We start from the raw sequence: 20,105 nt of genomic DNA on the forward strand, positions 1-20,105 counted from the left end.
GAAGCCGTGGTGGTCCGACGGCGGCGGTCTCCTGCACCTCACCATCCTGCTGAGCTTGGCGGGGCTCCACCTGGACCTGGACCTGTACCTGCTGCTCCCGCCGCCCACCTTGCTCCGGGATGAGCTGCTGCTTGGGAGCGGCCCGCCGAGTCCCGCCTACGCGCTCGACCCTTTCCCGGCCTCGGGAGGGTGGGGACACGCGGACCACCTGCATCCCAAAGGCCGGGAGCCGGACCCCGTGGCGGAGCCCGAGGGCCAGCTGCTCCGGGAGGTGCGCGCTCTGGGGGTCCCATTCATCCCCCGCACGCGCGTGGATGCGTGGCTGGTGCACAGTGTGGCGGCGGGGAACTCCGACGGGGCCCACGGGCTGCTCGGCGCCGCCGCCTCGTCGACGGGAGGAGCCAGCGCCAGCGCGGACGGCGGTAGCCAGGCTGCGCCTGGGGGCGGTGGGGACCCCGGAGCGGCTCCAGGTAGCCCCTTGGCTGCTGGGGAAGAGGAGAAGGCGCCGGCGGAACCGACGGCTCAGGTGCCGGACGCCAGCGGGCGCGCAAGCGAGGTAACAGGAGAGCGGGGACGCGAGCGCGGGGCTGGGGGTGCTGGCCAGGAGCCCTGGGGGTGCGAGAGACCTGGGGAGCGGGCATCCCTGCTGCCCTTGTACCCTCGGTCGCTGGGTAGTTGCAAGTTCGCGGGCGACTCAGCGCCTTTCCTTTTCGTGATTCGGAACGAGGGCCGTCAGTGCTATCGCAGTGGCTTTTAGGTTTTTGAGAGAGAAGTGGGTGAAATCCATTTAGTTGTAGGGACACCTTTCTTGTGTTTGATGGCTTAAGGATAGTTCGGGGCTGAGGAGAACAGAAGGGATGCTGGCGACTTTGTTGCCACTGCCTTCGCTCAGTACCTTGTCTATAGTGAGGTGTCTTTTCCTGGAACCCGTGCCTGACCCGGAGGATCCGAAGGAGGCCTTGGCCTCCGGGAGGACGCACGTTTCTCTTTAAAAACCTCGTTCCCGGCCTAACGCGATGGCCCTCGCCCGAATTTTCAACCCAATTGCAGTTCGTTTTGCCGCCTCCCTTGATTAAGGCAGACTGTCCCGCTGTGACCCCACCGTCCCCTGCGCTAACAACGCTCCTCCTGGAACGTGTGTAACAGCCGCGTGTTAGCATAAAGCAGGTACTCCGACAGTCACCTAGTGACTCACAGGTTCCCTTTGGTTTAACATCCTGTTGAAACAAAGTTCACCAAGATCTGCTGACTGAAGTATCGGTGTTGCACCCACTGGCCCCTTCCAATCCGAGGACACTTAATTCTAATTCCCACAAAACCACCTTTATTGGTATCGATCAACAGCTGTTCGTTGGACGTATTTGTGGATTGCAATCTTATGCAAAATGGGAATTGGGGCTAGACAGGTTTGTGTGCTGCTCTTAGAACTGCCTTTTGTGTAGGCAGTTGTCAGACGAGCTTCTCCACCCCCTCCTGGAGGGGTCATTGTGCTGAAGAGCTCGGTGATTCACTGTTATGCAGATCTGATCCCTTCCTCTTCCTGGGGCCAGGGTGGGGGTTAGTGAGAGTCTTGGTGGGCTCCTGTCTGTTCAAACAGTGGAAGGTTCTTCCTACACATCCAATCTGGATCCTCACCTGTATCCTCTGCCTTCTAATAAGAGGTGTGTGCTTCACTGCTATCTTTCCTGATTCTGTAACTTACGGGGTGAAACCCACTGCGGGATGCTGTACTAGATGGTACCCAGCCCCCCTCCCAGCTGAATGCCAACCAGCTTGCATAGTACACAGAAACCTGGAGGGAGGCAAGACTGTTTGCTCTGCAAGGACTCCACCCACCCCCAGCATTACCTGGTTGATAACCTATTTAGACAGGCAAGCCTGCCTTGGGGAAAGCTCCGGCTCTGGGGGCCTAGATCAAGTCTTGGCCCCAGGTTTCCTAGGGGAGAGGGGGACATTCATATGGAGCTGTTCTGGCATTGCCTTTCCTGGCTGGCATGTGTGAACCTGCTGGGATGACCTGGTTCTGTTCATTCTGGCGATGATCAGTTGTCAAGCACCTTAAACCATTTTCACAGCCAATTCATTTTTATTGGTAATGCCTTTTTTTACATCAACCTTGTGAGGTGCACAGGCCAGACAGCCTTATATCCAATTTGTACTTAAGGAAAAGAGGCCCAGCGAGGTTAGAAGACTTGACTAAAGCCACACAGCTAATTAGAGCCAGAAGTGGGACTAGAACCTGAGCTTCCTGACTCCCAGACTGGCACATAAATTAAGCACTCGCACTATACTCAGGTTCTCTGGACAAAGGTGCAGCTGGAATGGGGCAATGCCTCTCCCTCCTGACCCAGGCTCATTGTTTTCAGTGCTGGATTGACTTTTAAAAGCAGATTGTACCATCGATAATGCTAAAGTTAGAATTTGAAACCGTTACTCTGGGAGAAAATCCGCAAATCTGGGTTTGGGGGGCATCACTTACTACTGTGCCCTCATACAGGTTAATCACACCAAGCCTCAGTGTTTCATCAGTGGGAGAGTGATGCTTACCTTGGGGGCGTTGTACCAATTAAATTGGAAAAGCATGTGTGAGGTGCCAGCCCAGTGCCTGGAATGTAATTGGTGTTCTCTTCTCTCGCCTCCATCCTCAACCCACTCTCCTTAACCTGTCCCCACTCACTTTATTTCTTTTTGTCTATTTGGCTTGGTTGTTTGTTTGTTAAGGGGGTGAGGTGTATTGGAGCCAGACCTGCCTGATTTTGAAACCCAGCTCCATCGTTTACAGCTTGGGCCAGTTCCTTAACTTATCTGTGCTGCATTCTCACCTGCTCATTCACAATGAGAATAACAAAGGTGCCTACCACATGGGGTTGTTTTGAGAAACAGTTTATTTCACATAACAGGCTTAGAACTGTGCCTGTCACATCGTAAGTGCTCAGTAAATTAGTTAGTTAACTTCAAAGGGGGGGGAGTGCTTGCCCAATGAGAACATCATAAGTTGGCTTTGTTTTTAAATAGATTGTCTGGTGGCTTACATTTGCGTTGTAGGAGACAGGTTTTATAGTACAATTTTCCACAATTTTTGTACATGTGCAAAAATATTTTGGAGTAGGGGATTTTCCAAGTATCAAAAGAAGTACAGTTTTGGTTTCACTTCTTAATGGGGCTAAGCACCATCTGAAAACGACCCGGAATTCCCCAGGGCACACACGCTTCCCTTCACCACCACCGCCATGCACTCACAACCCGTGAAGCACGTGCTCTTCAAAGCGATGCACATGCACAAGTGAAACAAAGAAATGAACAGATTTTGCAGAACGGAATGTGTGAGCATATTTCAGGACGGGGTGACTGCGTACAGCCAGCATCAGGGAGCTGTTGCCATTTTGAAACTGAGAAGGCTTGTGGTCATCTCGATGTGGCCCCTTGACCTGGGATGGGCACCGTCTGCTGGGCGAGGGGTCCAGCAGGACCCCTTGATTTGCTGCTCGATGAACTGGGTTTCTTCAGGTCACAGGAAGAATCTGATACAGTCAGTACTTGCTTCTCAGAGGAAAAAGGAAGAGAAAGGTCCTTAATTGTCCAAGTAAAATTTTTTTCCTTTCAAAATCAGAGCATGCCCCTGATGCCTGGACAATTGGAGACAGACGAACTTTCAAACACTTGCTTGTTTTTAACTCACAACTAGGAAACAGAAATAGTCCAATACATTGCAGTGCTACAAAGATTCACAGTAGGCTCTTCCTTCTGCTGACTAAAGGGCGCAGTAAAGATGGCCCTATAGCCTTGTATGGAAAGGGTGGCATCGGTCACTGTGTTAGTGTCCCAAGACTGCCATAACAGTATTGCAAACTGGGTGGCTTAAACAATGGAAATTCATTGTCTCACAGTTCTGGAGATCACGGTGTACGCAGAGTTGGCTCCTGAGGGCAGTGAGAGAGAATCTGCGGCAGGACCTGGCTGCTGGTGGTTTGCTGGCAGTCTTTGGCGATTCTTGGTCTTACCGCATTACCCCAACCTCCGCCTTCATCTTCACTGGCGTTCTCCTTGTGTATACATCTGTATTCAAATTTTCCCTGTTCTAAGGACACCAGTCATAATGGACTAGGAGCCACCCTATTCATCTTAACTGATACATCTACAATGCCCCAATTTCCAAATAAGGTCACATTCAGAGGTCCTGAGAGGGTTAGGACTTCAACATAGGAATTTCAAGAGATACAGTTCAATTCGTTACACAGTCACCACCTCTTTTCCTGGCAGTTCTTGGGGTTATTCAGTTTGTTTAGCAAATAGGCTCCAACTGTTGAAAACTAAGCTGTTTCTGGAAACAGCCAGTCTATGTGTTGGATCCTTTGCAGCAGGACTTACATACGCCCATGAGCGAATGGCGGGGGGGGCGGGGTTTGCTGGCTTGATGGGCAACAGCCCTGAGGAACCTATTTCACACTTTTTCCAGTCAGTCCTTCACCTCAGCTGGTAGGTTACAGAGGCAGCATCTCTGCAGTGTTCCTTACATCGTTCCCCCTACTCAGCTCAGCTCAAATCACAGTGCAGGGCCCAGGCCCCCACTCAGCAGCTGCCCGGCTTGCTGGTCAAGTGCTCTGGCTCTGGAGTCGGACCAGCTGGGATAGCTGTCCTCGGTCCCCCTGCTGACTGGTCGTGTGGTCTCTGGGACACTTCTCCGTGCCTTGGTTTCCTTATCCTTAAAATGGAATGGTAAGAGTACCTTAGGGATTTGTTGTGAGGATTAAATGAGATCAGCAGGGTTGGTACACGGTAAGCCCTCGATAATGTGAGCTACTGCTGCTGATTCACCTGGGGCTCTGTGATGCCCCTTTCCCTGTTTATTTCTGTCCGTCCCGTTGCCAGGCGCAGGTTTCCAAGGCATGCCTTGGATTTCTCCACTGCCGTTTGGGGAGCCTCCACTAGCTCCTCATTACCTACCAATTCGATATTTGCTCATTCAAGGCTCCTCCTCTGGCCATCGTGACCCAGCTCCCTAACTGCCTTAGCTGTGCTCATTTCCCGTGATCCTCAGCCTATATATAGCCTTCTTGCCAGCGAAAACTTCCTCCCTTCTCTTCCCGGTGCTTTCCTGCCTCTTACTTTGTTACCTTTGTCCAGAATGCCTCCTTTCATTCCTCCCAAGTCTTCTCCTGTTAAATTCTCACTCGTCTCAACCGTCACCTCATCTATAAGCATTTCCTGTTCTTTTCCTTCAGGCCCTACACTCTGTACTATTTCTTTTATGGGACTTTGCACTCTCCACTTTGAACCATCGTGTCTTGAGTTCAGAAAATGGGTCTTCTCTTTAACCTGCAAGCAGCACCCAGGACGGGGTTCAGGCAGTGTCTCTTGAGCACTCTTCATCCATCCCTCCATGCTGGCTTGATACCATGAGCTTGAATGTGTCTTCGGTCTTTCAAGGCCAGAACCCAAGAAAGTAGAAAGTAGGTCAGATCCGAAATCCTGATGGGCCATCTGACCATTTAATGCCGATTTGAGTGGATGGGGGCAGTGGAAAGCAGACTTTCAGGTTGGCATTATAATTAATCAGGTGATGAAACAGGATTACCTAAAGTTATATAGCAAGTTAGCGACCTTGCCCAGAATAGAACAGGTCTGTTCTTAAGTGCTGAGTAAGCCATACCTCCCACCCACTACAAAACTACAAATGCAAAAACAAACTCCTCCCACTGGTGGCAGGCTTTCCATATGAAGAGTTTCTTCTCAAAATCTAATTGTTAAGGACCTACATTAATATTCAAATACACTTCTAGGCAGCCAAAGCTGGCGAGGCTCAGGTACACGACCTGAGTTGTTTTGGGTTAAGTTGTAGGTAGTGGTTGGCAGAATCTGAGTGGTGTAGGTGTCTGACCTGTGGTCATAATGACATGACCTTTTGAGATTGGATATGACTCAGTATCGGGGTGCTCCTGAGAAGAGAACCAGTAAAAATGAATACACCTCCCCCTACACACATATTTTTAAGAAATTTATTTTGAGGAATTGGCTGCTGCAATTGTGGAGGCCAGCAAGACTGAATTCTAGGGTAGCCAAAAATGGCACACGCTGATGCCGCAGGTTGCGACAGAATTTGTTTTCCCTCAGGAAAATGTCGGTTTTGCAATTAAGGCCTTTCAACTGGTTGGATGAGGCCCACTCAGATTATCCAAGAAAATCTCTTAAAGTCACCAGGTTGATTATAGCCGTGAACCACATCGACAGAACACCGACACAGCAATACCTGGGTTAGTGTTTAATCGAATAACGGTGTACTATAGCCTAGCCACGTTGACACATAAAACTAATCGTCACACCATCCCAGCTCTGTCTTCCCGGGCAGCTTTTGTGAGAGGAGAATACTAACCTCGGGTTAAGGAACACTTAAAGGACCGACACAGCCTTGGCACATGGGTAGGTGTTCAACAGAGGATCTGCTCTCATTGCCCCAGAGCTGATCTCCAGGAAACTCAGGTCATGCTGGGACCTGCTTTGGCGGGAAAGGAACCCTTCTCTCCCCAAGGCGGGAAATCATGTGGGAAACGGTTGAGTCAACTGGTGCTGTTCCATGCTGAGATCAGACTGAGAAAGGAACAAGACTGCCAACTCAAATATTTGAAAAGCTGTTATGTGAAGGAGGTCTTGGACTTTCGAGGAGGCAGAACATTTCTATAAATATTTCAGTATATATCCCTGAAATACAAGGACTCTTCTAAACATAACCGTAATGCCATTAGTACACCTAAAAAAATCAGTAATTATTTGGTATCAACAAATAGCCAATCAGTATTCAAATTCCCCAGTTATCTCGTGAGCAGTTTTCCATGGTTTGTTGGTTGGACTCATGTTAAAACAAGATTCAGACCTTGCATTATAGCCAGCTGTTTTGCATGATAAAGGGATATTCAGACTGGAGCTTCATATTCTCACGTGGCATCAGCTCTTTCCACCCCTGCTGTTCTCATCTGTGGGGTGCAGTGTGAAACAAGTGGGAGCCATTGTGTGTGGCGGTGGTGCAGTCAGGGTTCTGGCAGGAAGTAGCATTCACCCCGGATGGCTCAAATGAAGAAGGAGCATAATGAATGACTTCTTTCTTAGAGGAGCAGACAGGGTTTGGGGTACCCACAGATTGGGTGGAAAAAGTTACCGGGGAGCCTGATGAGGTGAGGAGAGGCTGTTGTCACATGCAGATCAAGAGAGAGAAATACCTTGGCCTCTCTTTTGCTCACCCCCACAGTTTCCTACCTCCCACTGATGAACCCAGCTAGAAACCAGCCAGCACAGGAGCCCCACAGTTTGCAGAGACAGCTTCTGGGGGACACACGTGTCTCTGCAAAGGCAAACAAGTACCAGGACAGCGCCTGAGAGCTGGCTCTGAAGTAGAAATGCCTGCAGCCAAATCCCGGTTCCGTCACTTACTAGCTAGGTGACTTTAAGGCAAGTTGCTTAACCTCTCTCTGCCTCAGTTTCTTCCTGTAAGAGGGATGCTGAACAACTTAAATAAGATCATGTATGTGGTGCCTGGCCCACAGTGAGTGCTCAGTAAATGTGAGCTATAATTATTATAAACTGCTGTTAAAACCACCTGGACCAAACAGGACACAGTCTCTCTTTATCCAGCTCCTCCTTTCTCTCTAGACTTGATGACTCCAGCTTGCCCGCAGCCTAGAAACGGACCTCAGAATTAGTTGGCCTTACCCCTCTCCCTCTAATGTCATCCTTCTTGTAGGCACCGCACTGTTCTTTGTCTTTGAAGGGTCATCCAACCCTAAAGGTCAAAGCAGGTCTCAGTACTTCCTCCCCCAGATAAATAAATGAAAGGCCCAGCTCAGCCAGCTGGGACTGTTCACGGAGAGTTTTTTCAGGGTCCAACTCTCCAGCACACTGTTCAGGTCTCAATACAGTAAGGTAAGTACAGACTTAGAGATCACATTGCCAGTTATCAGAACTCCAGAGAGGTAGCGAGACGAGAAAAGCCCAGCTTGGCACCTGTCTTCACCTTCCCTCTACCTCCACTGACTCAGAAGAACCTTCATGCATGGCCCACACTGGTGACAAAGGCGAATTAACAGCTGGAGGACAGTGCCATAAGTTTACGGCCCAGTAGGAAAGAAAAGATCCAAATAGTCGTAATTTGAGATAGAATCGGATAAGGATCACAGGAGAAAACTTAGAGGGCATGAGATTTTAGAGACAGGAGAACCCAACTTTAGCTAAGATGGCAGGGGTTGGGGGGACACACTGAGGAGGTTCTAGATCCATGCAGAGGATGAAATGGGTCTCTTCCCAGCAGAGAGGGCTGTGGCGGGGAGGGCCTTTCCAGCAAGGGCCAGTTCAGTACAAGTCCCTGGATTTTTAGTTGTGATTAGACACCTCACCTCACGGGTTTACGACGGCTTCCTATGGCAAGCGTGGCAACTTTCTTGTTCTTTTTTTTTTTTTATTGAGTCCCAGCCCCACAAGAGTAAATAATCACCTACACACGAATAAAAAGTAAGTTAATGATGGGTTGAACTGACCCATTCTTTAAGTTAAGAGCACGGACCATAAATCTCCAGTACATACAACCGTACCTATAAAACATGTGCTCTGTATCTCAGCTCCGTGTCATCGAGTTGAGAAAAACAGGAAAAGAGAGCCCAGAGATAGTAATTACTGCCGACCCGGGGCTGGCATCACTTTCTCTTGACATTCTGATTGAGTTGCCAGCAATTAGTCACAAACGGCGACTCCGGAATCAAAAAGCACTAGAAAGAGGTAGTAATGTCTGTATAGCATCTTAAAATTGTATAAAATGCTTTTTCTCAGCTAACTTCTTTAAAATGTGAATTAGAAAGTATCTTTTCACAGACCGAGGAAACTGAGGGTCAAAGTGGCCCAAGGTAACACAGCTGGCGGGAGTATGATGACCTTGTTACTCCACAGGTTTTGGACCTGAGCCTTCCTCACCATGAGGCTTTTCTGGGGGCTTGTAGACTGTGCAAATTATATTACAAGTGTGATAGGCCTTTTTCACTTTCTTAATGGAAGTATTATAATATTGAGTCCTCCACCCCTCCCTCCCTTGAGATTCTGGTGTCTCGTCTCTCCCCACCCGGATAGAATTGTTAACTCACAAATCGGGTTCTCTGGGAAGAGGGCTCTGAGATCAAGCGTAGCTGCAGGATGTTTATTAGGGAGCACCCTTCCTTGGCAGCCTCAGCTGTGGAAGGGAGGACGAGAAAGCAGGATTGGACAGAAGCAGAAGTCAAGCCGTAACGCAGGCTCACAAAACCAGGAACTCTAAGGCTACAGTGGCATACTATTTCACAATTGTCCCACAGTGAGCTGCAATGGTCAGGCCTTTATACTTTCCCTGCTCAGTTGTGGGTGCCCAGGGAAGGGTGTGACCGTAGGTGAAGTAGCTCTTAGCAGTTGAGGCATTCTGTGAAGGCACAGTGGGGAGGCCATCTGCCCACAGGTCACCAGCAGCTGCCACAAGTCCTTCGAGGTGGGGTTTAAAAGCTGCACACTAACCTGGAGGAAAGTGTTCTCACTCATCAGTTCTTATGACATATGTTTCTATTCGCTTTATAATAGGCTTATAATAAGTGATTGTTGAATGACTAAGTGAAGGACTGGCTAAGAAGATATTTATTGAATATATAAGGCTGTACAAGTGTGAGTTATCTCTTCTGCAGGTCTGGAATTCAGTCAACACTTTTTAGTCTGCCATCAATATTTTTGATTGTTATGCAGTCGCCTTTTTCCTCTGTGGCCTCATCGATAGGGTGAGCATTTGGGGCGGTCTGGGCCCATGCCTGTTGTCCATTTTAATTGTTAATAACACCACCTTACCCTCACAAAAATGGACTGGTTTGGGTGATAAATGACATAGCTACTTATTCACAGACCTCTGGAGTGTCAGAACTGAATGGGCCATCTCAGGAGCCCGGGTCTTCAGCACTGGAACAACTTGTCTCAGGTCTCACCTTCTGCCTCTCCTGCCTCTGTGTGGCCAGAGAGGAAGAGGCAGTACCTACAGGCATCAAAGCTCAAATTCCTACTCCCACCATGACTTTTCTCCCTGGCCCCTTCCACCCTTCATGCCTCCGTCTCCAGGAGGACTCAGGCGTTCTGACATTTAGAATCTGTCCCCCACTTCCACCTGGAGCCCCGCCCCTACTGTCTTATGTACATTGGTATCTCCAAGAGTATAGCCACTAATGAGCTGCATTTGTAGCCTTCTAATTAGCAAAATATTGAGAAACAATCCCATAGTAGGTGGGGTGGGAAGAAATGGGTATGCTCAGAAAGCACCGATGACAATGCTTAGCAAACCCCACCAAAGAAATTGAAAACATTGTCAGCATAGTTTCTTAAAAAAAAATCCCAGTGCAGGTGGAATTCAAGGAGAATTCTTTCAAACTTTCCAATAAGGAATTCTGTTACATAAAGTTTCCTAATTATTTTTCAAAACTGGCATGTCACTGATACCAAGATATCTCAAAAACACATCAAAGAAATCCAGGAATCACTCTTATGCATATTCATGCAAAATATTAAGTAAAATATTAGCAGGGCATACAGAAAATATAGACATAAAAAGCACTTTTTTCATGTTTACGTTAGTTATCGTTGCTGCAAAACAAATTGTCCCAAAATGTAATGGCTTAGTACAACCAGCATTTATTATCCTGCAGTATCTGTGGGTCAGAAATTCTGCAACAGCTTAGCTGGGTGGTTCTCGCTCCGGGTCTCATAGGTTGTAATCGAGATGTTGGTTGGGTTACGTTTATCTGAAGACTTGATTAGGGCTGGAGGATCCGCTTCCAAGATGGATCACTCACATGGCTGTTGGCAGGAGGCCTCAGGTCTTTGCCAAGTAGGCCTCTCCGTGGAAAGCTGGCTGGCCTTACGCTGTGAGCACCGGCCTTCTCCAGAACAGGTGATCGGAGAGAGTGCAGACAGGAAGGCACAGTGCTACATCATCGCTTCTATCTTATTCATTTTGTTAGAAACAATTCAGTAAGTCCAGCTCCCACTCAAGGATAGGGGGATTAATCTTTGACTCTTGAAAAAAAGAGTGTCAAATAATTTGCGGACATATTTTAAAATCACTGTAATGTTCAAAACCTATTTCTGCTTTTTAAAAATATCCTTCAAAAATAAGAATAGATGGATCTCTTCTTATTACCAGATCCTCGAATATATTCTGGCAATCCACTTTCTACTCCTTATCTTGAAACCAAGTTTTCGTTTGGAATCAATCCTGCCGCTGGTGCTTCGGAGTCCATCCTCTGTTGCCTTCTGGCAGAACTCACTTTGCAATGATCCTTTCTCCTAAATCATTCCCTTACAAACATACACTAGTCTCTCATCTTCAAAACAAAGAAAACACTGCTCTGACCCATTTCTCCACTCCACAGCCAGAATTCTTGAACAGATCATCTGCACACTGTTTCCAATTTGTCACCTCTCGTTTACTCTTCCACACCAACAGCTTTCTTAACTGCCAAATCCAGTGGATACTTTTCTGTGCTTACTCATGCAATCTCCAAACAGCATTCAACACAACCAGCTACTCCATTATTCTCGAAACACTTGGATTCCTAGATATAGCTGTCCTCTACCTCGCCCCCTAGCCCCATGCCTACTTCCTGCCTTCCCATCTCTTTGCTGGCTTCTCTGCCTGACCTCTGAGTACATGTTGCAGGACGGGTATTCAGCGCCTTCTCGCTTTGTACTCTATTGCCAGAATCTCATTAGTTCCTGTGTTTTGTTTGTTTGTTTTTGTTTGTTTATGTTGATGTGTTCCCACTGTATACCTCCAGTTCACACCTTTGCTCTAAATTCCAGATTCTCATCTCACCAGTGTAATAATAGCTATTTCTATTTGGCTTTGCGGATCTCAAATTTAACATATCCAGAATGAAAGAACTCTGCTTCCCTCTGAAGCTGTTCTGTCATAACTATCCACCAGGTTTTTCAAGCCAGAAATCTGCAAGTCATTCTTAATGCTTCCCTTTTGTTTTTCTCCCATTTCCAGTCCCACAGCGTACACCATGGATTCTTCCACTTCTCAGTCCGTTACCAGCACCTTTTTCCAGACGATCATCTCTCACTTAAGTTACTGTCTCCTCGTAACTGGCCTCCCCACTTCCTGTCTTGCCTTGCTGCAGAGACCGGATGGGAGGGGGTGAGTCAAAGTGATCTGATGCCACCACTGAACAATAAGAAGAGGACTGACATCCCAATAGAAAAATGGGCAAAGTCCTCAGACAGTTCATAGAAAAGGAAATACAAATGCCTTTTAAACTTGTGAAAGATGTTCACATGTAAATAAGAGAAATATAAATTAAAATTACAATGAGAAACCAGTTTCCATCTACAGATTTACACTTGTATCCATTGGTAGTAGGAATTTAAATTACCACACACATCTTGTAAGGGCTAGTGGCTAGAATCCATCCAATAAAAAAATGTACATATCTGTTGACTCAGCACAAATTCTAGAAACTTGTCCTGCTTGCACATATGTGCAGATAAGTACTATGAGAATGTTTTAGATATTGTTTAAGATTGGAAACAACTAAATATCCATCATTAAGAAGGTAATTAAATATGTTATAGTAACAGGGAGATAAGTACAGTCTGAATATTATCTGTGCCTTGAATGCATTCCTGTTTTTCCACACAGCTCTACTTCTTTAGGTCTCAACTAAAAGACCACCCACCCTGAGAGGCCTTCCTTCCCTAACCACTCTTTCTAAAGTAGGTCCCCTCTTCATTCACTTGCCATACAACTTGGGAGTTACTTTGTTAGTTCATTCGTATGTTTGGCTCCCTCTTCCTTTAGAATGTAAGCTCTGAGAGGGCAGTCTGAATGTATTTTTTCACTGTTGAATCCCTAGCATCTAGTGTGGTGTTTGGCATTCAGTATATATTGACTGAATGAATGACTAAAAAAATGATTGACTTGAATCTGAAATAAAAGTCCACATGTCATTCTTAACTGGTGAAACATTCAAAGCATCCCATTAAATTCATGAGCAAGATAATGTCAGGTGTGAGGATGTGATTTAAATATGTATTTGGTCTCAATCCCCCTTTCAGGCCCAGAGCTCTCCAAGCCCTTGGGGTTTCCTAAATGCGAAGAGCAATGGGAGCATCTTTTTTATTTTTATTTTTTTTAATTTTTATTTTAAATATAATATTTAGTCTTTTGTCCTCAGTTATGTAATAGCTCCAGAGCCACAAAAGTACAAGTGTTTTGTTATTCATGACAAGCCCTCCTTTCAAACACACCTGATTTATGTTAATGAGGTGACTTTTGGAAACCCCCTAAAGATAGGGGCTGGTTGCCACGGGAACTGACTGTGTGATTAGAAGGTTGGAACTTTCAGCTCCAAACCTGGACAAGTGGAGATTGAGTTCAGTCACAAAGGTCAATGATTTAATCGGTCATGCTTGTGTATCGATAGGCCTGATTGATTAGCTATCAAAAAGGACAGGGTTGGAGAGCTTCCGGGTTGGTGAACACGTGGAGGTGCTGGAAGAGTGGACACCTGGAGAGGCCACGGACGCCCCGTGCCCTTTCCCAGATACCTTGCTCTGTGCTCCTGGTTGCTCCTGAGTTTTGTCCTTTTATAATAAAACGGTGATCTAGTAAGTAACATGTTTCCCTTAGATCTGCGAGCCGCTCTAGTAAGTCAGTTGAACCCAATGAGGGGTTGTGACCTCCGATTTATAGTCAGTCAGAAGCACACAGGTGACAACCTGGGCTTGCAGTTGGCATCCGAAGGGGGTGATGAGGCAGTCTTGTGAGACTGAGTCCTTAACCTGTGGGATCTGATACTACCTCCAGGTAGATAATGTCAGAATTGAGTTAAATTACAGGTCACTGTTGGCAAGGAAACAATTTTATTTCTAACCTTCTAGGTTCTATGGCCTGGTAATTAAATTGATATAAGACAGATTAACAGGAGAAAAAAATTAATTACATGTATACCTCCTGTGTACAAAGGTCCTGGTTTGCAGCTCCCTCAGAAAAGGCTGAAGTCTTCACCTTAAATACCATCCTCAACTGAAGACAAAAGAAGATGGGGTGGCGGGAGCGGGTGTCGGGTTTGGGATGTTACCAGGAAAGGCACAGTGAACATGAGGCGTCGTCCCCCGCTTCCCGGTACAGCCAGGGAGATGCCCTTGCAAGTGGAGATTTTCCTTATGCAGGTAGCTAGATGTCTCTTACAGAAAGGGTAACTTCTGCTTGGTTTTCAGAGCTGCTTTTCTCAAGTCCACTGTTCTTGAAAAGTAACTAAAATGTTGGAAAGAAAGGTGAAAATAATTATTAAAGCAGTTGATGTGTCTATATACTTTGTGGGAAGGAATATAGATGAACAGAAATTTTAATGGAAGAATAGTTCTTGGGCAACCCTTTGCTGTTGCCTCAGCCAAATTGATTTTGCTATGCAGGGATTTTAAGGATAATTTTTTGATTAAAAAAAAAAAACTTCCAGTAATAGTATGTCTTTTATTCAAATTTACCTGTTCTTAACATTTTGCCCCATTTGGCTTATCTATTTTTCTAATTGTGTCTATCTCTGTGTGTACATACTTTTTGTTCTGAAACATTTAAGAGTGAATTGAAGCCACTGTGTCCCTTGGTGCCCAAATACTTAAGTGTATATTTCCTAAGGATAATGATTTTCTCTATAATTATCAAAATCAGGAAATTTAACAATGACTCTAAGACTATTATCTAATCTGTCCATATTCAAATTTTATCTATTGCCTGACTATAATATCATATGTAATACTTTTTCTTCTGGGTCAGCATCGAACCCAGGATCACCCATTGTATTTAGTTGTCAAGTCTCTTAGTCACCTTTAATCTGGAAAATTTTCTTCAGTCTTGGTATATCTTGACTTTTAAATTTTATAAGAGTATCCATTAGTTTGTAAAATGGCCCCAATTTTTATTTGTCTGATGTTTCTTCATAATGACATTGAGATTATGAATTTTGGGCAGAAATGCCACAGAAGTGGTAACATGTCCTTCTCCCTATCACACCAGGCACATAATGTTGATTTATCTCCATATTGTGATAGATTTGACCACTTGATTTAGATGGTGTTTGCCAGCTTTCTCGTATAGTGTTATTTTTCTCTTTGTAATTAAAAAGCAATCTGTGGAGTGATACTTTGAGACTAAATATCTTGTTTCTCATCAAATTTTTACTCTCTGGTTTTAGCATCCATTGATGATGATTTTCTAACTCCATCATCCTTCTGTATTTATTAGTTGCATTCTCTGGTATGGAAGAGATTTCTTTTTTCCCTCATTTACTCATTTGTTTATATCAAATGGATTCATTGATTCTTTTAACTCATTTAATGAGTTATGATCCATTATTATATGATAGGCTTTTTAACCTAATTTTTCATTCTTACAGTATGAGTTGTGGTCATACAGAATTTCTCTACCTTCAGTTATTCTCTTCCCAAGATTTTAGGCAGCCCATCTTACCAAACTCTCATACACTCTTAAAAGGTTTTCTCCAGAAAAAAGTTCCCCCAGACTAAAGTTTATTTAATTGGTTTCCTTATGGGCTTGATCTAGTCCTATATTTGTAACTTTACAGATAACATGTTCTCATGATTTCATGTTCATGTGTGTGTCCATGTGCGTTGTAGCAGCTCACATATTACACATTAACTAAGGGTACCTTGCTTCGTGGTTCCTGAGTAGCTCATGTGATTTAGATATTAGCTCCTATGCCCACCACCAGCAAATTCGTAAACAAAGCCAACTGTCTCAGGAACACAGAATTTTGAATTTGATTATCTTCAGGCTTAACAAAAGAAACTTTGCCTTGGCAAAACATGGAGGTTAAAAGAGTGATACTCTTTTCCCTCCTTCCTCAGATTTAGACAGGAATCAGCATTGTCATTGCAGGAAAGAGCAAGACAGAGGCATCTCACTCATCAGAAGCCCGTCCCTACCAAAGTCTTAGGATATTGTGTCTAGGAGTTTATCTAGTCAACAAACATCTGTTAAGGGTCTACTATGTGTCATACAGCAGGAACCAGGCAGAGTCCCTGCTCTCAGGGCTAGCATTCTAGTAAGACAGGTAGTCACCAAATAAATAAATATGGTAATATATCAGCTGGTACTAAATGCTACAGAAAAAAAAAATAAGCAAGATCAGGGAGATAGATATTGATGGGAGAAGCCTCTTTTTTTATATAGAGAGTGCTTAGAAAGAAAAGTGAGATGGTAATATTTAAATAGGACCCAACGGGAAACCACGGGGTAGAGGGGGGAAAGCAAGAGCCTTCTCACTCCTGGAAGGTGGGACAATGCTTGGTGCGCCTGAGGCTGAGCATGGGTCAATGCCAGGTTTAGAGATAATAAAGATGAAGCACCAGCGAGAAGTAGTCAGTGAGGTAGGAGAATAAATAGAGAAGGTACTTGGATGCCAGGTGAAGAACATGTTTCCAGGAAGGAGTAACTAAGTGAATATTGCTGGTGGGCCAAGTAAGGTGAGGATGGAGAACTGGCCTGACTGGGGAGGCCCTGATGAGCTGTTTCAGTGGAGCAGCGGAGACTGAATCCTCACTGGAACAGATTCCAGAGAGAATGCACTAAGTCCAGGTGATGCTGGAGGATTTCTCTCTGACAGAGAGCAGAAAAATGGGATGGAATCCAAAGAGTAATGTTAGGTCAAGGGAGGGGATTGTAAAGATGGAAGGTGTGATTGTATGTTAATAGGCTGGTGGCAATTATCCAATAGACAGGAAACGATTCTTGGGGCAGAAAAGAGCATAGAGGAGCAGGAGCAATGTTCATAAGCACACGCGCTCCTTATCAGGTGCACGAGCGGACAGAGGTAGGAACGAGGCCACATCCAGTGTGGAGAGGGAGGGAGGCCGAGTATGTCAGGTACAGTGAACAGAGAAACAGGTAAAAACGAAGTGGGCCACCAGCACGTCAGCTTCCTTTTTCTGCTCGTGCGTGCATTTCTCTCCTTATGCTGGCATCTGTGGATTTCCATTTCTTTGGCCCTTCATGTGTTTGTTTTTTCTGTTTTTAAGATGAACATTTCTGCAGATTAGAGTGGAGGGGACAGTGGTGCTGTCTTGTCCTTTGAGTTAGTTCAGTGTGCTATGTTATTGGAGGAGAGACATTAGAATGGTTTGAGAAGCCTTGGTATTACGTTAGAGGGGAAAGAATTATACAGAGAGCTTTTAGTATAATAATTGAAAGTATCAATTTATGCAATATATGCTAAGTGGTAACTATTTGAATGGTTAACTGGAAGAATTCTCTAGCCTTTTAATTATATCTCCTCAGTTAAAATAAATTAAGAGGTGGAAGCACTCAGTAAATAAGCATTGTTGAAAATATCTACGGAGGTATTAGTGTAAGCTTTGTTATCTTTATTTTCTCAATATAAAAATATATTTAACTTTTTCCTGATTGTTGCAGAATATCCAAACAGAAATGTATAAGGATCTCTTTTTAACCACCCCCTGCCCCCACCCATCCCACCTTTCAGAAGGAACCACAATGAATACTTGTAATAAAACTTTCCAGGTTTTTCTATGTATATTTGATCAGAGTTTACTTCTGACTTAGCTGTTTGATCTATTTTCAGCAGAAAGCTAAATAGAAACAGCCTGCTGTCAACATTGCTTTCCAAATCTAATCAAATTTGCAAATATTTTAGACTCGAGGGCTTTATAATTGCATATGATTTAAATTATGCAGATTAGAACAGCCTGTCTCACAGTGACTTCTTAAGGACAAGACTCAAAACTGAGCTTTGTTTCAGAATTAAATGTTTCTTTGATACTGAAATAATGAAATGCCAGTCTTAGCTTTTAACTTGTGGATTTTCATAATTGAGAAGGACAATGCAGTTGTAAAGATTGTTTGACATTTGATGAAATATGGATTTCTACTTAGCACATTTTGGGGTACTTTTATAGGAGAATGAAATATTAAGAGCTATGGGTCACAGTTCCCAGCATGAGGAAAACGAGCAAAGAGCGTCAACCCAGAAGGAAAAACCACTACAGCGGAAGAATGAAGATGAAACTAAAATAGCAGATAAACCTGAGCGGGAGGCAGAAAAGACCACTGAATCTAGAAATGAGGTAAGCATATCCTAGCCTTACCATTTTGGATTTAGGGTAGACTTTGTAAGGCTTTGACAGTTGCGTTGAGAATGAAATTTGTATACAGGTGTGACCTACAATAAGCAAATCTGATTTATGAAAATATATATTTTTCTAGGTTATGGGAGTGGTTATTTGATTTACAAGGAATCAGCCCACAGAATTAGTTCTCTCTTACTAAACTCAAGATATTGAGTGTATGAGTGAGTGCGTATACATACCTATACCCCTTCCAGGAACTTGTCAACAGGTTTTATTAGAGATGGCCGGCATCCTGAATCCAGGAATCCTCAACCAGCTACCTGCAGAGGCAAGGCAGCCAGCTGGCCAGGTCTGGTAGAGCGAGCCAGGGGACCCTGCAAGCGAATCACCCTCAATACCAGCTGGGACTTGGGCTCAGATCTTCACTCAGGCTCCTGGCGGGCCATGCTGAATGGGCATCCAGGAGCCCATTTTGTACCTCTGGCCTAGACTAAGGCCAGGCCCAGTGGGACAGCCTTCTTGGCTCCTCTGTGGCTTAACTACACTCTTTGGCAGTGAGAAGAGGTGTAGAAAGATGAATTCCAGGAGTCAGGCTAAAGAAATGGGTTCTTCCTGAAGTCTGTGCCTCTCTCTTTCTTTCACTTGAGCCATACTCTGGTTCCTGCTCAGCCCTGCTGAGGTCCTAGCCCACAAGCCTGGCAAACAAATGCTCCAAAGGTTGGCATAGAGGTTCCACAGACTTTTAACTACTTAGCACATGCACCCGGAAGGGGCAGCCTTGCACGTCTTGTTCCTGATGATACTCCCTGCCACGCTTGCTCCAGGTGGAGTTTGGGGCTGTGCCTTGAACACCCTCGGAGGATGGAGGGTACCATGCTTTGGCCCTTCTTGGATAGTCCATCATCACTGTCACCTTGACCATTACATCGAACATTACATGATTAACGGACTAAAATCAGAAACCAGCTTTGTTCTCTTTGCCGACCCACCATTCCCAACCCTCTAGTCCATTCTGTCCTGTTCTAGGAGAGCTGGCTCTTCCCTACCCTGTGAGTGAGATGCACGGCCATCCCTATGACTTCTAGTTAATCAGATAACAATCTCTCTGGTCATCCCAGTACAGCAATTGATCAGCAATATCATCCTGTGTAATTTTAAAAACTCTCAACTGAAATGCAGCTTCTCCTTTCCTCCTGGTTTCATCTGCTGCAGCCTCAAAGCCTCTCCTACGTGTGTGTGGCCTATGTGTGTGTTTCCCCCATTCTTCCTCCCTTGCTCACTAGGCTGCCTTCTCTGGGATGTGGTCGGGGAAGTAAAGGCTCAGGAGAAGTGTTGCTTGACTGACTCTAGGCTATATTTAAAACTATTTCTTTGTCGGATGGACACTTTCATTCCATAGATTCTTTGGAGACCCCAACCCTATATGTTGGAGCCCTTCATCTGCCCTTCTCTTGATAAGGACAAATGCATCTCCACCTCCAGATGGCCTTTAGGAGTCCTCACTGCATTTTCAGTGGCATCCACACCCTACCTCTCCAGGTGGCCCTTTAGCCACATGCTGGCTCTCCAGCCTCTGGTCCTAGAGCTCCTTGACCTCTTTCATCAGTCTGGTTGTTTCCCTAGCTGCAGCCCTTGCCCAGCCTCTTGCCCTTCGTATTTCACAAGCAGCCTCCGGACCTCATTTACTGTGTTCCCTAAACTGCAAGGAACACATAGCACCTGCTTATCTTCAGGTGAGGGTTAGGGAGCTCAGACCAAGGAACCCCTTGTTTTCACTCCCTCTCCTCTTAGGCTTTTCAACCCTTTTATAACCTTTGAGTGAAAACCCCGTGGCAGCCTGGCAGTTCCTTTAGAAACGCAGGCGTTTGCACTTGCCTGTGCCTTTACCCGCTGGCGTTCTCCCCAGGCCGTGTATTTCCTCTGAATTCGTGTACCCTTGGTGAGGTTTTACCTACCCC

General features: G+C 45.4%; 1 protein-coding gene across 1 annotated transcript in view; it reads left to right on the top strand.

Annotated features, from left to right (window-relative positions):
* Position 1: 1 nt before the first annotated feature.
* Positions 2-20,105, top strand: part of NFE2L3 (nuclear factor, erythroid 2 like 3) — a gene marked incomplete at its 5' end in the record, with an annotated part of 27,130 nt that continues 7,026 nt past the window's right edge. Inside the window, 2 exons of the mRNA XM_015589409.2 lie at positions 2-556; positions 17,977-18,144. Coding sequence (XP_015444895.1) covers positions 2-556; positions 17,977-18,144 — 723 coding nt within the window. The remainder of the gene's footprint in view (positions 557-17,976; positions 18,145-20,105) is intronic.

The sequence above is a fragment of the Pteropus alecto genome, unplaced genomic scaffold, assembly GCF_000325575.1.
Source record: "Pteropus alecto unplaced genomic scaffold, ASM32557v1 scaffold21, whole genome shotgun sequence".
In the NCBI taxonomy this organism is placed as follows: domain Eukaryota; kingdom Metazoa; phylum Chordata; class Mammalia; order Chiroptera; family Pteropodidae; genus Pteropus; species Pteropus alecto.